This window comes from Calonectris borealis, chromosome 6 (genome assembly GCF_964195595.1).
Source record: "Calonectris borealis chromosome 6, bCalBor7.hap1.2, whole genome shotgun sequence".
Classification (NCBI taxonomy): Eukaryota; Metazoa; Chordata; class Aves; order Procellariiformes; family Procellariidae; genus Calonectris; species Calonectris borealis.
Window position 1 is genome coordinate 36,483,912 of NC_134317.1, and position 14,708 is coordinate 36,498,619.

Below are 14,708 nucleotides of genomic sequence, written 5' to 3' on the forward strand. Positions count from 1 at the left end.
TCACAATTGGTCACTGCAATTTAAGATACGCACAGTTCCACATTAAGCATATGCTTAGCGTGGTTATGTAGTCCAGACTGTTTCATACAGAATGAATTTGTTTCTCTTTAACGCTGAAGTACATAAATGCCCTTCTTGTTTGAGGGCAAAGTCTCATTTATCTTTGCTCTACCCTGCAACTCTTAGTTTTATAAAAATCCTTAGCCTAAGCTTGCAGTTCATGAAGGCCAAATTGTCTTGCTTGTTAAAATAACACACTTTAACACCAGAACAAGAAATCTGCTGGATTAATTTTTTCCTCTATTTACTTACTTTGTTTATAAAAGACAATAAGAAAATAATCTCAAGGAAATTAAATAGCCTTTTTATTGGGCATTATATTATCACTGATTATTTTACAACCAGTCACTTAAGATTATACAATCAGTAACTGATTTAGTGTAAGGAACACTGCTGAATTTTTGGGCTTGTATTCCAAAGTAAAAAAAATAATCAAATGTGATGCTTAGAAATTAAACGAGGACCCTGTTTTTGTGACTACTGAAGACTCAGTTGCAGTGTTTACAAAAAAATATTTTTGCAGTACTCTGTTTCTATCAAATGATTAGATTGTTGCTAATTAAAACTATATTTGTGGTTTCTTAAGAGTGAAATTCTGATCTCAGTGAATTTAACTGTAGAAATATTGTAGGCTGCAATGTCATTGATAGCATTTATTTTCTGAGTTAGACAGTTACAAAACGTTGACATATTTTGCCCTAGAATTCAATAAATTTCAGGTCTTAAAGGATAAAATAAGTTGTGTGCATCCATTATTCGTAATGTCATATTTTTGGATTATGTTGGGTATAAGTGCTTCGTGAATCTAAGGGGAGGGGGGGGTGTCTATTACTATTTAAATTACAGTAATAATTATGGTTGCAAGTCAAGTCCAATGGGATAAAAAGGATTCTCGGTTTGTTCTCTTTTAGCAAAAAGTGTCATTTTTCCACCAATAAGTAAGGGTGATAACAAAAATAAAAGATATAAAAATAACTAGTTTATGTATATTGTTCAGTAATACCTTATGTGTTTGGGAGCACTTTAGTTGATGTTCCAAAGGCTGAAGAAAATGACTCACAAGTTGAATATGCTTTTTATTCATATGTGAAATTTTATGAAGAATAAATGTGACTGCTTAAAGAAAGGGTTGGAAACACATGGGTAGGAAGAGCACTGAACAGTGTGCGGGTGGGAAGCTGTCAAAGTGACAAAGATGGAGAGAGAAGAAACAGCTATTCATTAGTGACAAGGTGCTTAGTATTGATATCACTTATCAAAGAGAGACATTTACAAGAAAGCCTCAAAAGATGACAGCATATCTTTATAATTAAGGATGGCCACGGAAAGTCACATAAAGTTGAGAACCCATAACCTAAGCAAACAAAACCAGAAAGTATTTTACATAAAAAGTCAGAAGTATTCCTGACCAAGTTTTATTTTCCCAATTTAATTTATATAGTTCTGTTCTGAAAAGCAATGGTGCAATAATACTGTTGTCTTTCATATCTATTGTGCTGTAGGTATAATACAGAAATCAGTTCACTTTCTAATTAAAAGAATGTATTTTTAACAACCAGCCCTGCAGAGTCTGAAAGTCAAGTTAGAGTCTTGTGTTATGTGTACAGCCAGGAGAAAAAGTATTGTTTTTACTTGTGTTCATGTAAGAGGATTAGAAACATTATTCACCACTTCTGGTTATGTAATATTATATTGCTTACTAGTAAAGTGATAACAGTGCTTTGCATTGATCATGTAAGGTCCATGTGCTCAGGGCTACAGCATGACTAACTGCAATTATTAGAGCTCTCACAATGGAATTACTGCATGTTAGTTGATAGCAGCTGTTCATGTGTTAAACAGCCATGTCTTGAGTTGCAAAAGTTGCCATGTGAATGACAATAAATGTGAGAATGGCTGTGCTGTGTAGGAACAGTCTTGGCTGGTATCCTGTTTCTGGCAGTTGCCAAAAGTAGGAAGACTGAAGGAATGGAGGAAGAAGGTAGTGACATAAAATATCTGCACAAAACTTGGGCTCATTGTGAACCATTTTATCAACGTTACTTTGCACTTACCAGAAACTATGGGGTGGGAAGATTGTTAAGACAGAGCAGTGGACACCTGATGCCTTCTGTTTTGAAAACCTGTGTAGCTGATGTAATAAAGTCATTACATTAAAAACTCGGAAACTTGGGGGCGGGATGACACAGAAGGAAAGGAGAGGAGGTTTTGCTTTGCTTTATTTCGTTTTTAGTATGTCAAGTATGTCACACTTTCATGTGACATTGAGCATCAGCTGTGACCATTACTTAATGTATTTCTAGCAAAACAAACTCAATTTTCTTGGTCTAGGGTAGTACAGTCCTATAATTCTAAGTTTTTTCTAAGTTTTTTTTTAAAGTGCCTAAATTGGATGAGTAATAAATATCCAACAGGGCCAGATCCAATGTAGAGGATTAAACTAATTTTATTTTTAAAATGACAAATGCAACATGATATACTTAAGAAAGAGAGTCAATGCATTCATAAATACAAGGTGGAAAATAACTGTTGAAGCACCTGCATAACAAGGTTATATTTGCTGGAAAGTAAGTGGAAGTTGCAGAGCATTACAAAAATAACACAATGTTTTTGAAAAAAAGGCAAGTAATTCTGTGATGTATTAAGAAAAAAACAAAGGATAATTATTCCACTCTATTTGACACCAGTAATGCCTCAGGTAGACAATTATGTTCGGCTCTGGGCAGCACACTTTAACAGTAATCCAGACCAATAGGAAAAGATCCAAAGGAGAGTTGTAAGAGGGTTAGAAAACAAAGCCAATAAAAAGATTGGAAAAAGGGAGTTTATTTAGTATAGAGATAATTAAGAGGAGACAAAAGTCTTCTGAAAGAAAGAAGGAAAGACTGGATGACTTTAAATTATTCTGTCTATGCACTGAAAGAAGTAAAAAATGATTTAATGTGTAGTAAAAAATATTTAGGCTGTATATCACAAAAAAGGTCTGTCTTGCGAGAGAGAAGGGTAGGGAAATCCTGGAACTGGCTGCTTCAGGTTGGCGGGAATTTTCCTTCACTGGAGTTTTTTAAGAACAATTTGGACATCCAAGGGGTTCGGCTACTTAGACCATGGGACTCGCTTTGAGAAACCTGGCCTACTGGGAGCTGATGGGGTCCATCTGTCAGAGAAGGGGAAGAGCATCTTTGGTCATAGGCTTGCCCAGCTGGTGAAGAGGGCTTTAAACTAAAGTTGCCGGGGGAGGAGAACCTCAGTCCATCCCACTCCTACCAGTTTGATGCCAGTGCCAGCAATAGATGCCCAAAGCCTGGAGAAGGATCACAGGTCAGCAGGAGAGCACCTGAAGAGCAGCACAAAGGAACTCCAGCCAGTAAGACCGCTTCATCAGGGGCCCAACTTAAATGCCTCTATGCAAACGCACGTAGCATGGGGAATAAACAAGAGGAGTTAGAGACGTGTGCACGCCTGCAGGGCTACGATCTTACTGGCATGTTCACAAGCCCTGGTCCTCATGGGGGACTTCAACCACCCTGATATCTGTTGGAGGGACAACATGGCAGGGCATAAGCAATCCGAGAGGTTCCTGGAATGCATCGATGATAACTTCTTCTCCAAGTGATAGAGGAGCCAACGAGGAGAAGGTGCTATGCTGGACCTTGTTCTCACCAACAAGGAGGGGCTGGTGGGGAATGTGAAGCTCAAGGGCAGCCTTGGCTGCAGTGACCATGAAATGGTGGAGTTCAAGATCCTTAGGGCACCGAGGAGGGTGCGCAGCAAGCTCACTACCCTGGACTTCAGGAGAGCAGACTTTGGCCTCTTCAGGGATACGCTTGGTAGAGTACCATGGGACAAAGCCTTGGAGGGAAGAGGGGCCCAAGAAAGCTGGTTAATATTCAAGGATCACCTCCTCCAAGCTCAGGAACGATGCATCCCAACAAAGAGGAAGTCAGGCAAAAACGCCAGGAGGCCTGCATGGATGAACAAGGAGCTCCTGGACAAACTCAAACACAAAAAGGAAGCCTACAGAGGGTGGAAGCAAGGACAGGTATCCCGGGAGGAATACAGAGAAATTGTCCGAGCAGCCAGGGATTAGGTTAGGAAAACTAAAGCCCTGGTAGAATTAAATCTGGCCAGGGGCATCAAGGGCAAGAAGAAAAGCTTCTACAGGTACGTTGGTGGTAAAAGGAAGACTAGGGAAAATGTGGACCCTCTCCAGAACGAAATGGGAGACCTGATTACCCGGGATATGGAGAAGGCTGAGGTACTCAATGACTTTTTTGCCTTGGTCTTCACTGGCAAGTGCTCAAGCCTCACCACCTAAGCAGCAGAAGGCAAAGGCAGGGACTGGGAGAATGAAGAGCTGCTCACTGTAGGAGAAGATCAGGTTTGAGACCATCTAAGGAACCTGAAGGTGCACAAGTCCATGGGACCCGATGAGATCCATCTGTGAGTTCTGAAGGAACTGGCGGATGAAGTTGCTAAGCCACTATCCATCATATTTGAGAAGTCGTGGCAGTCTGGTGAAGTTCCTACTGACTGGAAAAGGGGAAACATAACCCCCATTTTTAAAAAGGAAAAAAAGGAAGACTCTGGGAACCACAGGCCAGTCAATCTTACCTCTGTGCCTGGGAAGATCATGGAACAGATCCTCCTGGAAGCTCTGCTAAGGCACATGGAAGACAGGGAGGTGATTTGAGACAGCCAGCATGGCTTCACTAAGGGCAAGTCCTGCCTCACCAACCTAGTGGCCTTCTATGATGGAGTGACTACATCAGTGGACATGGGAAGGGATACAGATGTTGTCTACCTGGACCTCTGTCAGGCCTTTGACACGGTCCCCCACAACATCCTTCTGTCTAAACTGGAGAGATATGGATTTGATGGGTGGACTCTGGTGGATGAGGAATTGGTTGGATGGTCGCATCCAGAGGGTAGTGGTCAATGGCTCAATGTCCAGATGGAGATCGGTGACAAGTGGTGTCCTGCAGAGGTCCATACTAGGACCGGTACTGTTTAATGTCTTCATCAATGACATAGACAGTGGGATTGAGTGCACGCTCAGCAAGTTTGCAGATGACACCAAGTGAGTGGTGTGGTCGACACGCCTGAGGGAAGGGATGCCATCCAGAGGGACCTGGACAAGCTTGAGAAGTGGGCCCTTGTGAACCTCATGAGGTTCAACAAGGCCAAGTGCCAGGTCCTGCACCTGGGTTGGGGCAAGCCCTGGTATCAATACAGGCTGGGAGATGAAGGGATTGAGAGCAGCCCTGCCAAGAAGAACTTGGGGGTACTGGTGGACAAAAAGCTGGACATGAGCCGGCAATGTGCGCTCACAGCCCAGAAGGCCAACCGTATCCTGGGCTGCATCAAAAGAAGCATGGCCAGCAGGTCAAGGGAGGTGATTCTGCCCCTCTGCTCTGCTCTGGTGAGATCCCACCTGCAGTCCTGCGTCCAGCTCTGGGGCCCTCAGCACATGAAAGACATGGACCTGTTGGAGCGGGTCCAGAGGAGGGCCACAAAAATGATCAGAGGGATGGAACGCCTCTCCTATGAGAAAAAGGCTGAGAGAGTTGGGTTTATTCAGCCTGGAGAAGAGAAGCCTTCGGGGAGACCTTATTGCGGCCTTTCAGTACTTAAAGGGGGCTTATAAGAAAGATGGGGACAGACTTTTTAGCAGGGCCTGTTGCGACAGGACAAGGGGGAATGGTTTTAAAGTAAAAGAGAGCAGACTTGGACTAGATGTAAGGAAGGAGTGTTTTACAATGAGGGTGGTGAAACAGTGGAACAGGTTGCCCAGAGAGATGGTAGATGCCCCATCCCTGGAAACAGTCAAGGTCAGGTTGGATGGGGCTCTGAGCAACCTGATCTAGTTGAAGATGTGCCTGTTCACTGCAGGGGGGTTGGACTAGATGACCTTTAAAGGTCTTTCCAACCCAACTATGCTATGATTCTATACCATTAGAACTTGCCAAAACTCTATTAAAATTCCTTCCAGTTTTAACTTCCCGTGTTTCTATTGAAGAATATTCACTGACTTTCCTGACAGACATCTTCCCTAAGTGTCATATCCTGTGCTCTTCACACAGCACCTAAAATGTAATAGGAACAATTTGTTCCAGTGTTCAAGAGCAGAGGAGGAGGCCTTATACTAAGAATTCGTTTTCTCAAGGTATATTCCACATGTGAAATGAGTACGGGCAGATTTGTATCCATGCAGATCTACTGGCCAAACGCTCGTGCTTGCCATCTCATCTGCTGCTCTAATCTGAGAAGGAAAGTTAATTTTATATCATCTGTGTGAGTTAAGTGTTCCCAGGTGTAAAATAATGGGGAGAAATTTTTTCACTGTTCCCAGACACAGGAATGATTCAGTTCCCATGAATCCCTTTGAGACTTCTTTCTTCAAAGTCATTCAATTATTGTTCAAAGTTGGAGGATTTGGCCCCTAGGGGTTTCACAGGGCACAGATTTTAGTCAAAGTATGGTAACTTCCTAGCACTCCTAAGAAAATAAATGATTGCCAAAAAGTGTGACACAGATAGTCATTATGTTTGCAGCAGATGTCAGTGCATCTGACAGCGGTAACAGTGTCACTGTGACTGCAGAGAAAAGGCCTTAGGAGGTAAGCAGAACAACGGTTTAGTTCTGTGGGTTTGATGGGAAGTAGGCTAGGAGTTGAGACCAGAAAGTTCCTAAGATAAACTCTACTAAGCCATTTGTTCATCATCTTTGTGCAGTTTTGCAACTATGCTTGCACGCTATTTTTGTTTTGATAGCCCGCAACATTGGTGTGGCATAATGTAGCAAGCAAAATGAGCTGACATGACCCCATGTCTGAAATTCCAGTAGTTAGGAAATCTCTTCTAGACTGAACTGGATCACTGACACAAGTCATGTAGGAGATCTCATTTCTTGTGTGCCAAGAAAATAACATGTTTATAAACCAGCTGCCAGCCCTCACCTGAACCACATTTGAGTTGGATCTGTTTTTGTGGAGCTCTGAATGTTTGATTTTATAATTTCAGGAGTTATTCCAAAAGTTACTGAAAACTTTGTTTCTTTCCTGTAAGTTTAATAGTTATCAATGGCTCAGATGGAATAAAATTAGTAAACTTCCATTGACCTTAGTATTTATGAGGATTTATCTCAGCTGTGCATTTCATTTAAAGATTATTTAAGGCCAATTTTGTATGTTAAAGTTATCCACATAGCAGGTAGGTAGTAGCTATACCAATTTCCTTTTTACTATGTCATAAAACCTGATTTTTGTGGATTCTTTTAATTAAAACTGGAAACTTAATCTAGTTAGTAGTAGGAAGCTATGCAATGGTCATGTAAACTCTTGTCCTCGTCCTTTTTTTTTTTTTCCCCTCTCCAGTTTCCTGGGCCACTGCAAAGAGCACTGATAGATATTTTTGCATATACATGTTAAGAGTCATCAATGTTCTGATTAGCTCTGGGAGAATGAATGAAAAATTTCAGGTCTGTTCTTCTGGCTGCTATTGCAAGCACACAAGCTCTGTAAAGCTTTCAAAATCCTCTAGGGTAAAATAGTTCCTTGGAAAAGCAAAACAGGAAAAGATATTAAACCATATATTGATAAGGGAACAGTATCACAAACTAGATTGTCAGTCAGAATTTCCTTATAGACATTGACAGTGTAAAACTTTGCTAGTGTTCTTCTTCACAATATATATGACAATTTGTACACAACATTCCTTGACCTAATAACGTGTATTGAAAGACATAGAAATGACATGATTTGAAAAGAGAGTTTTTTTCACCTTAACTTTCCCGCTGTGTACTACTTAGCTCTTGAAAGCTCTAATGCAAGAACAGTGAGACCGAAGAAAATAAGACAATATGATGACCTTTCAGTTGTACCGGATGGATTTATGTACCAGTAAAGTGTAATCTGATAGGGAATGGTGCCCTCTGCAGGGCACTCATGCTTAGTTCATCCCACGCTGTTTGCTATGAGATGTCGTTATGAGCTATGTTCACTATCAGAAGTGCATGGAAGAGAGCACAAGGAACCCTCTTTCAGCCTTTTTTTATGCAGGGGTAGTCATTGTGTCTTTGGGAGCTACTAGGATTTTCTCAGTGTATTTGTTGTTCAGAATTGCTCACTAGGTCCTGTGAATAAGCCACTACCCATAGCTATTTAGAGATTTATGATGAGGAGTTAAAGTTTATAATATGAGCTGTTTTGGCTGAAAATTGGAAACACACATTTGGTTTGATTGAATGGAATTTGTGTTCCAATGCAGATGATTATTTTCTTTTAACATCTACATTTAGTGTGTTTAGAGCTTTACAACCAGATGTTATGCAGTGCCTCTCTAGCAGACGACGCAAGCAATCTCATTTTGAAGTTATGCTATGCAGTGAAGCAAACTAACTTAATAAGTTATTCTACTTCTCCTCTGTATTACAGGTGCTGCTTTGCCACCGCTGAAACTAGGGCATTCAGTCTGTGCCATGAAAGCAGATGAAGGTCCATGCAAAGCAATCCACATGCGCTATTACTTCAATATTCAAAGCCGTGAGTGTGAAATATTTGAATATGGTGGATGCCATGGCAATGAGAACAACTTCCTAACACTGGAAGAATGTCAGAAGAAGTGTGTGGTAACAGGCCAGTATCCATTCTCTTATCTTCCTATCAGTTCTTCATTTGCATCTGTTACTTCTCATCCACAAACCATATTAATTTTAGAAGTAGAGGCCCTCTCCAGTTCCTGTAAATACAGTAATCTGATACCTCTAATTATGTTCCCAAGTATTATACTATGTCGTAGTTATCTGAATTATTTTACATTGTGCAAGCAAACATTCAGGATTTGTAAAGATAAGTGTGACATTTTTTAGTGGACCTGTGGAATAGAGAGACCGATGCAAGAAAGCTTATTTTCTACCTAGAGCCCTGTTTTGAATGAGTTCTTAAAGTGAAATTCATTTTGAGGCTGGGCTAAGCTGGTGAGCAGTGTAGATGTTCTTTATTGCTTTCAGAGTATCCGAAATTTTTGATCCCAGGTTTTTCCTTCACATGAGAAGCTGATAGAAGCTGTCCAAAATCTTGGACATCTGCTATGATTCAACATAATTAGAACTACAGTAGTAAATAATTCTCATTAAAAATGTCAGTTATACCTATTTGTCATAAAAGAACTGTTTTATTGAAACCGCATCAGTTAATCATTAAAAAGAAGAAAATGAGATCCAAAATATGATAGACAGCAGAATATGCAGAAAGTGCCTTGTGAATGCTGTTTTTGCTATTAAAAATGATCCTTGTAATTAACTCAGCCTTGTGAAAGTAATCAACTCCTCACAGGAAGTTAGAACATTCTTAGAATTCGAAGTTATGCCAGTGGAGCTAGAAATTTGACAAGTTCATATTTTTAGAGACTGAAGGAATTCAAGAGGAAGGAATCTCTTATTGAGATTTTGCTCTGGATACTTAATATGGATGTTGCTTTCATGGGAATTAGATGGAATGTGTCTGGCTGTGTAAACAGGAAGTGATAGTGGGCGAGGTACTGAGGGGGGGCAATAGAAATAGAAAGAAAATTCCAGAATAAAGAACTCCTCAAAGGTGTGTGATAACCCTCAGCTAGTATACAACTATGTGGGTTTTTTCCCAAGTGAATTCATATATTGGATGTTCATTTATTTAGACTTTGAGGTAAGCTAGAAGGATTCATTCTCAATAGAAGGTACTTTTCAGTCATATATGCCTTGCCCAGCAGCAAAATATGTCATTAAGTGTTAATGAGCTCAAGACAGTGATGCTGGGCAATCCTGCAGTAGAGAACAGTTTACAGGTTATTGTGAGGATGGACAACACGATCAGATGAAAATTGTTAATCTCTCCTGCCTATTAGAGATGTACTCTGGTAGCATCCTACTGCTATGCAGATCTCAGTAGGTGTCACTTTGTTTGCCCTGTTTTCATAATTTATTCTAGCCCTGGGCATTTCCATAGAACTGGAAATCTGCTGATGTGCTATAGGCATTGAGTTGGTTTGCAGGATATAAATTTGTACCTTCTAGGATTAGCATAGGTCACTTCCAAGCACAGCAAGTTTATATATGTTACAAAAAATACTTCGAGACATTTCAGATTAGAAAATTTATTTCAGAAGCTCCTTTTTGGGTTTTCTGACCCAAACAGACTATATATATATAAAGACAAGCTGATTTATAGCATGGTGCTTTGCCTGTAATAAATGTAAATGTCTCTGTTAGCCATCTCCCATCCCTTCCAGAATTCACATCTATGTAGTATTTAAATCAGGCCTTAAATCTGTTACATTGTCTGTTTCACAACACATCTGTATTTCCTGATAAAAATTACTATGAATTGTGTCACTAAATTTATTCTAGACATCAAAGTAAGTATCTGTCTCTCATCCCAGTGTCAGAGTAATGACTGGGGCTGATGTGTACATTACTCTAAATAATATTTTAATAATGTTTGTTAGTTATAATGCTTCTAATCCTCAGGATCTGCAAACATTAACTGATCATACCAATAAACCAGGTACTGTAAGCAAGCTCTTAACTTCCCTTTTTGTCCTGGTTTCAGCTGGGATAGAGTTAATTTTCTTCCTAGTAGCTGGTATAGTGCTGTGTTTTGGATTTAGTATGAGAAGAATGTTGATAACACACTGATGGTTTGGTTGTTGCTAAGTAGTGCTTACACTAAATCAAGAACTTTTCAGCTTCCCATGCTCTGCCAGGTGCACAAGAAGCTGGGAGGGAGCATAGCCAGGACAGCTAACCCAACTGACCAACGGAGTATTCCATACCATATGATATCATGCTCAGTATATAAACTGCGGGAGGGGACCGGGGAGCAGCAATCGCTGCTCAGAGACTGGCTGGGCATTGGTCGGCAGGTGGTGAGCGATTGCATTGTGCATCACTTGCTTTGTATATTCTATTATTATTATTATTATTACTACTACTACTACTACTTTCTTTATTTTATTTCAATTATTAAACTGTCTTTATGTCAACCATGAGTTTTCTCACTTTTACCCTCCCGATCCTCTCCCCCATCCTACCTGAGGTGGGGGGAGTAAGCGAGCGGCTGTGTGGTGTTTAGTTGCTGACTAGGGTTAAACCATAACACTTTTACTGACAGAAAAAGAAAGGTGGTAAGGTAATAGAAAAATAAGTGAAGTCCATAGACTGTGTTACAATTGGAGCAGGGAGTACAGCTCAGGGTGTCTGGCATTTACTTGACTAGTAGGTATAATCTCTTCTGTCTGTATGAACTATGTAGTCTTGATACTATATTATATAGCCTTAATACCTATTTATTTATTAAAACCACTTCCACAAGGTTGATCAAGTTTTTCAAATAGTTACAGGCATTTAAAATGAGAGGAAAAATTACTAAAAAGGTTTTGCAGGTTCTGTGTTTCCTTATACTACTTTTCAGCTACCCGTATGTGCCACCATGCATTTCTGTTTTTGTGCCTGGCACTATAGACAATCCACTCAAAAGAAAAAAAAAAAAAAGAATAAACACAAATATGAACCTTAAATTTTAGAGTGAAAGGAGATTTCAGTTACTTTTCTAATCAGTTATGCTTTACTTTCAAACAATTGCATGCTTATAAAACTATCAGGATGGAAAAAACACTACAAAACTTCACTAAAAACTTGTCAAAGTGAAAAAGATCAGATCACTCCATTCCTTAAGTGAATGGCAGTTTTTCAGTGCATTTTACTCTAAGGATTAATCTGAAACTTGTCTTTTGATAGCTTCTGGCAAGATCCACTAATGAGCCTCAGAGACTGGAGGAAGTGGCGAGAATCAGTCACAGTCTCGCTGTGTTTTCAGGAGTCATATATGGGTAAACATAGTGCTAATGATGTTAAAATAAGGTATATCTTGAAATGACATCCCATCAAGGAAAAATGATATGGAAATCATAATTCCTTAGTTACAAAATAACATAATCTAGCATTTCAAGTCAAAAAAGAGGTGACATAGAGAATATAAACATCTTGCCCTAAATGAAAGGACACATAAAGTCAATGAAACTCTGTCCTACTTGGATCTGAATTGGTTCTTAAGCCAACTCTTACTGAACTGGCTGAGAAGGGAAAGAACATTTACATCAGTGATTCAGTTTCTTTTCATGTTGAAGTCTCAGATAGTACTAGAAGTACGGATTACTATTTTGGTGCTCATGTACCTATATTTGTTTCTTTGGAAATCAATTAGGATAAAAGCTGTTTACAATACTGTTCTTTCTCTAGGCTATACTATTTGTGTCTTGGATTCTTCATACTTGAGTAAAAAAAAAAGATACAAAAGTAAGACAGAATTCAAGTAATATGTTTTTAAATCTTCGTAAGAAACTACTGGATAGGAGCTGATGACAGTTCTTGGCAGAAGATCAAACAAGGCAGAAATTCATTACAGAGGAATAGAAGATCAGGGCTGTGCTTAAACAGTATACAAAACTAACACAAAAATGACGTTTTGCTCCTTTTCTACCTCTGATATTTTGTTCTTACATTTCTACAAATTGTCCTATCAAAAGTTTTAGCTGTTTGGGAACTGAACCCTACAATATTTAAGGAGAGCAAATAGCCTTGTGCTGGTTATAGCACAGCTTATAATCAGTAGTACATTTCAGATTTCTTGTATCAAGGCCTAAGTGATAATTCTGATATCGCTATATCTGGGTCATTTTCTCCAACCAGAATATGCCAGTTTTAGTGCTTGTTAGTAGAGAAGGTAGGAATGTAGTGCTTGAGGCTTAAAAGGCAGGAGTTGGTCTTGCTTCTAACTTGGGCTGAAGGTTGCCACTCACCAAACTGGGTGCAAAAGACTTACATTTAGCATTTGCTAATCCTCACCCCCATAAAGGTTTATGACTAAAGAGGCTGATGTCCTTCCTCTACTTAACCCAGCCTGGGCAGATTTCTGAGTATTACTTAATATTACTTGTTCTGTATGGTTATCCAGAAGAGGTATCTCTATCAGAATTGAATGATGATATTTTCATGAGGATTCAAGGCAAATTAATATAAGCTTAAGGAGTTAAAAATTATTCAAATTGTGGCATTAGTATTTTGCATAGTAATTGTCTGTTTATCTGACAAATGGCCTTTCTAGACTTAAAATTCTTCCTTTGTCATATGGCTTCCATGAGTCATAAGTTTGTATCATGGATTTAACCTATTTTTTTTTTTTCCTATGGACAACAAGCTTAAAAGTTTCTTTACATATTTATTAAATTTTCAGCACAGAAATTAATGAAACTTGCAACTGAACTCCAGACTTAATACATACATATAAGTTTAAAAAATGAATGAATGAATGTTGGCAATGTCATTCTAAGAGACCAACCTTCCTTAAAAGGCATTTTCTTTACTTCTACAGTGTTTTGTTTAGAAAATCGTGATTAATCTGTTTCTAGTTATGGCTCCACAAAGTTTAACGAATACAATCCTTCAAGATAAAAAATGGAAAGTTATTTTTCTTGACTAGCACTCAGTGTCAGAAAGACCTGGGATCTAGGATGTGAAGACAGCTCTTCTTTTTCTGTCACCAGACTGGCTTTTGGTACTTTACGACTGGTATCTGGTTTTGGGTTTCAGCTGGACCCATAGCATTTTTGCCATGCTTGGAGCAGGATTGTTTGCAGGACTGCAGCTGCCAGTATCTCATCCAAAACATGCGACTTCATGGTAATTCGGAGTGTTTGTCCTAAATTCCAGTTTAAAGGCTAAGATAGAGGGCTAAACTGAAACAGACAGGGTTGATAGATACAGAATTTGGAATGAAAAGTGTCCAAAAGTCATGATCAGGTGCCATGAGTGAAGTTCTATAAAATTATTTTTTCAATCTAATATTGCTATTTTGACCAATACTGTTACTTTGATTCTGACATATATGTTGCATCAATATCTGGAACAGATCTTCTGGACCAAATCCTGTACAAGCATGTAATTGGCATAACTCCATAGAATAAAACTGAAAGTTTTTTAAAATGAGAACTGGCTTAGTGTCTACATCTTGGTACTCAGCCCAAGTACAGGATTTGGTATATGCATAATAGTGATACAAGAATCTGCAAGTGTTGAATCTGCTATGAGGAACTGGAGCAATAAAGGCTCATTATTTCTGTATTCTGTGAATGAATAATAGCAGATAAAATGGTTTGGTGGCACACAGTGTGCTGTCAACCATCAGCCATAAAACAAAGTAAACTAATAAGTTAACTCACTTTTGCCAACACAATTCAGTAAAAAAATATATAATTCAGTAGGTTCTGTTTGTTAAATCTGGCTCGCTCTGTGCAGTCTTGCAGTATATGATTATATTAATCTAAATTAATGTTTTCAGTATTTATTACTGCAGGAAGATCACTATTTAGTAACTGTAGAAATCAGACTGAAAAGACAGTATGAGTGAAGGAAAATGCTTAAAAGTAAAGAAAAATCTAAGAGATACTCAGACAATTATCACTGTGAAGAATGTGAAGGTCAAGATTGCTAAAAATAAGCTAAAGGGAAGTTATGCGAGATATATACAAATTCAAAGGAAATAACGTGAATAGTCAAAGTGTTTGATTTTCCAATATTAAACACAAATACAAGAATAAATGAGCCAACATGAG

General features: G+C 38.9%; 1 protein-coding gene across 2 annotated transcripts in view; it reads left to right on the top strand.

Moving 5' to 3' along the window:
• TFPI (tissue factor pathway inhibitor) overlaps positions 1-14,708 on the top strand; it is a 44,320-nt gene that overhangs the window by 13,507 nt on the left and 16,105 nt on the right. For both annotated transcript variants that reach the window (XM_075153687.1, XM_075153688.1), the window contains exon 3: positions 8,495-8,695. In XM_075153687.1, coding sequence (XP_075009788.1) covers positions 8,495-8,695 — 201 coding nt within the window. The remainder of the gene's footprint in view (positions 1-8,494; positions 8,696-14,708) is intronic.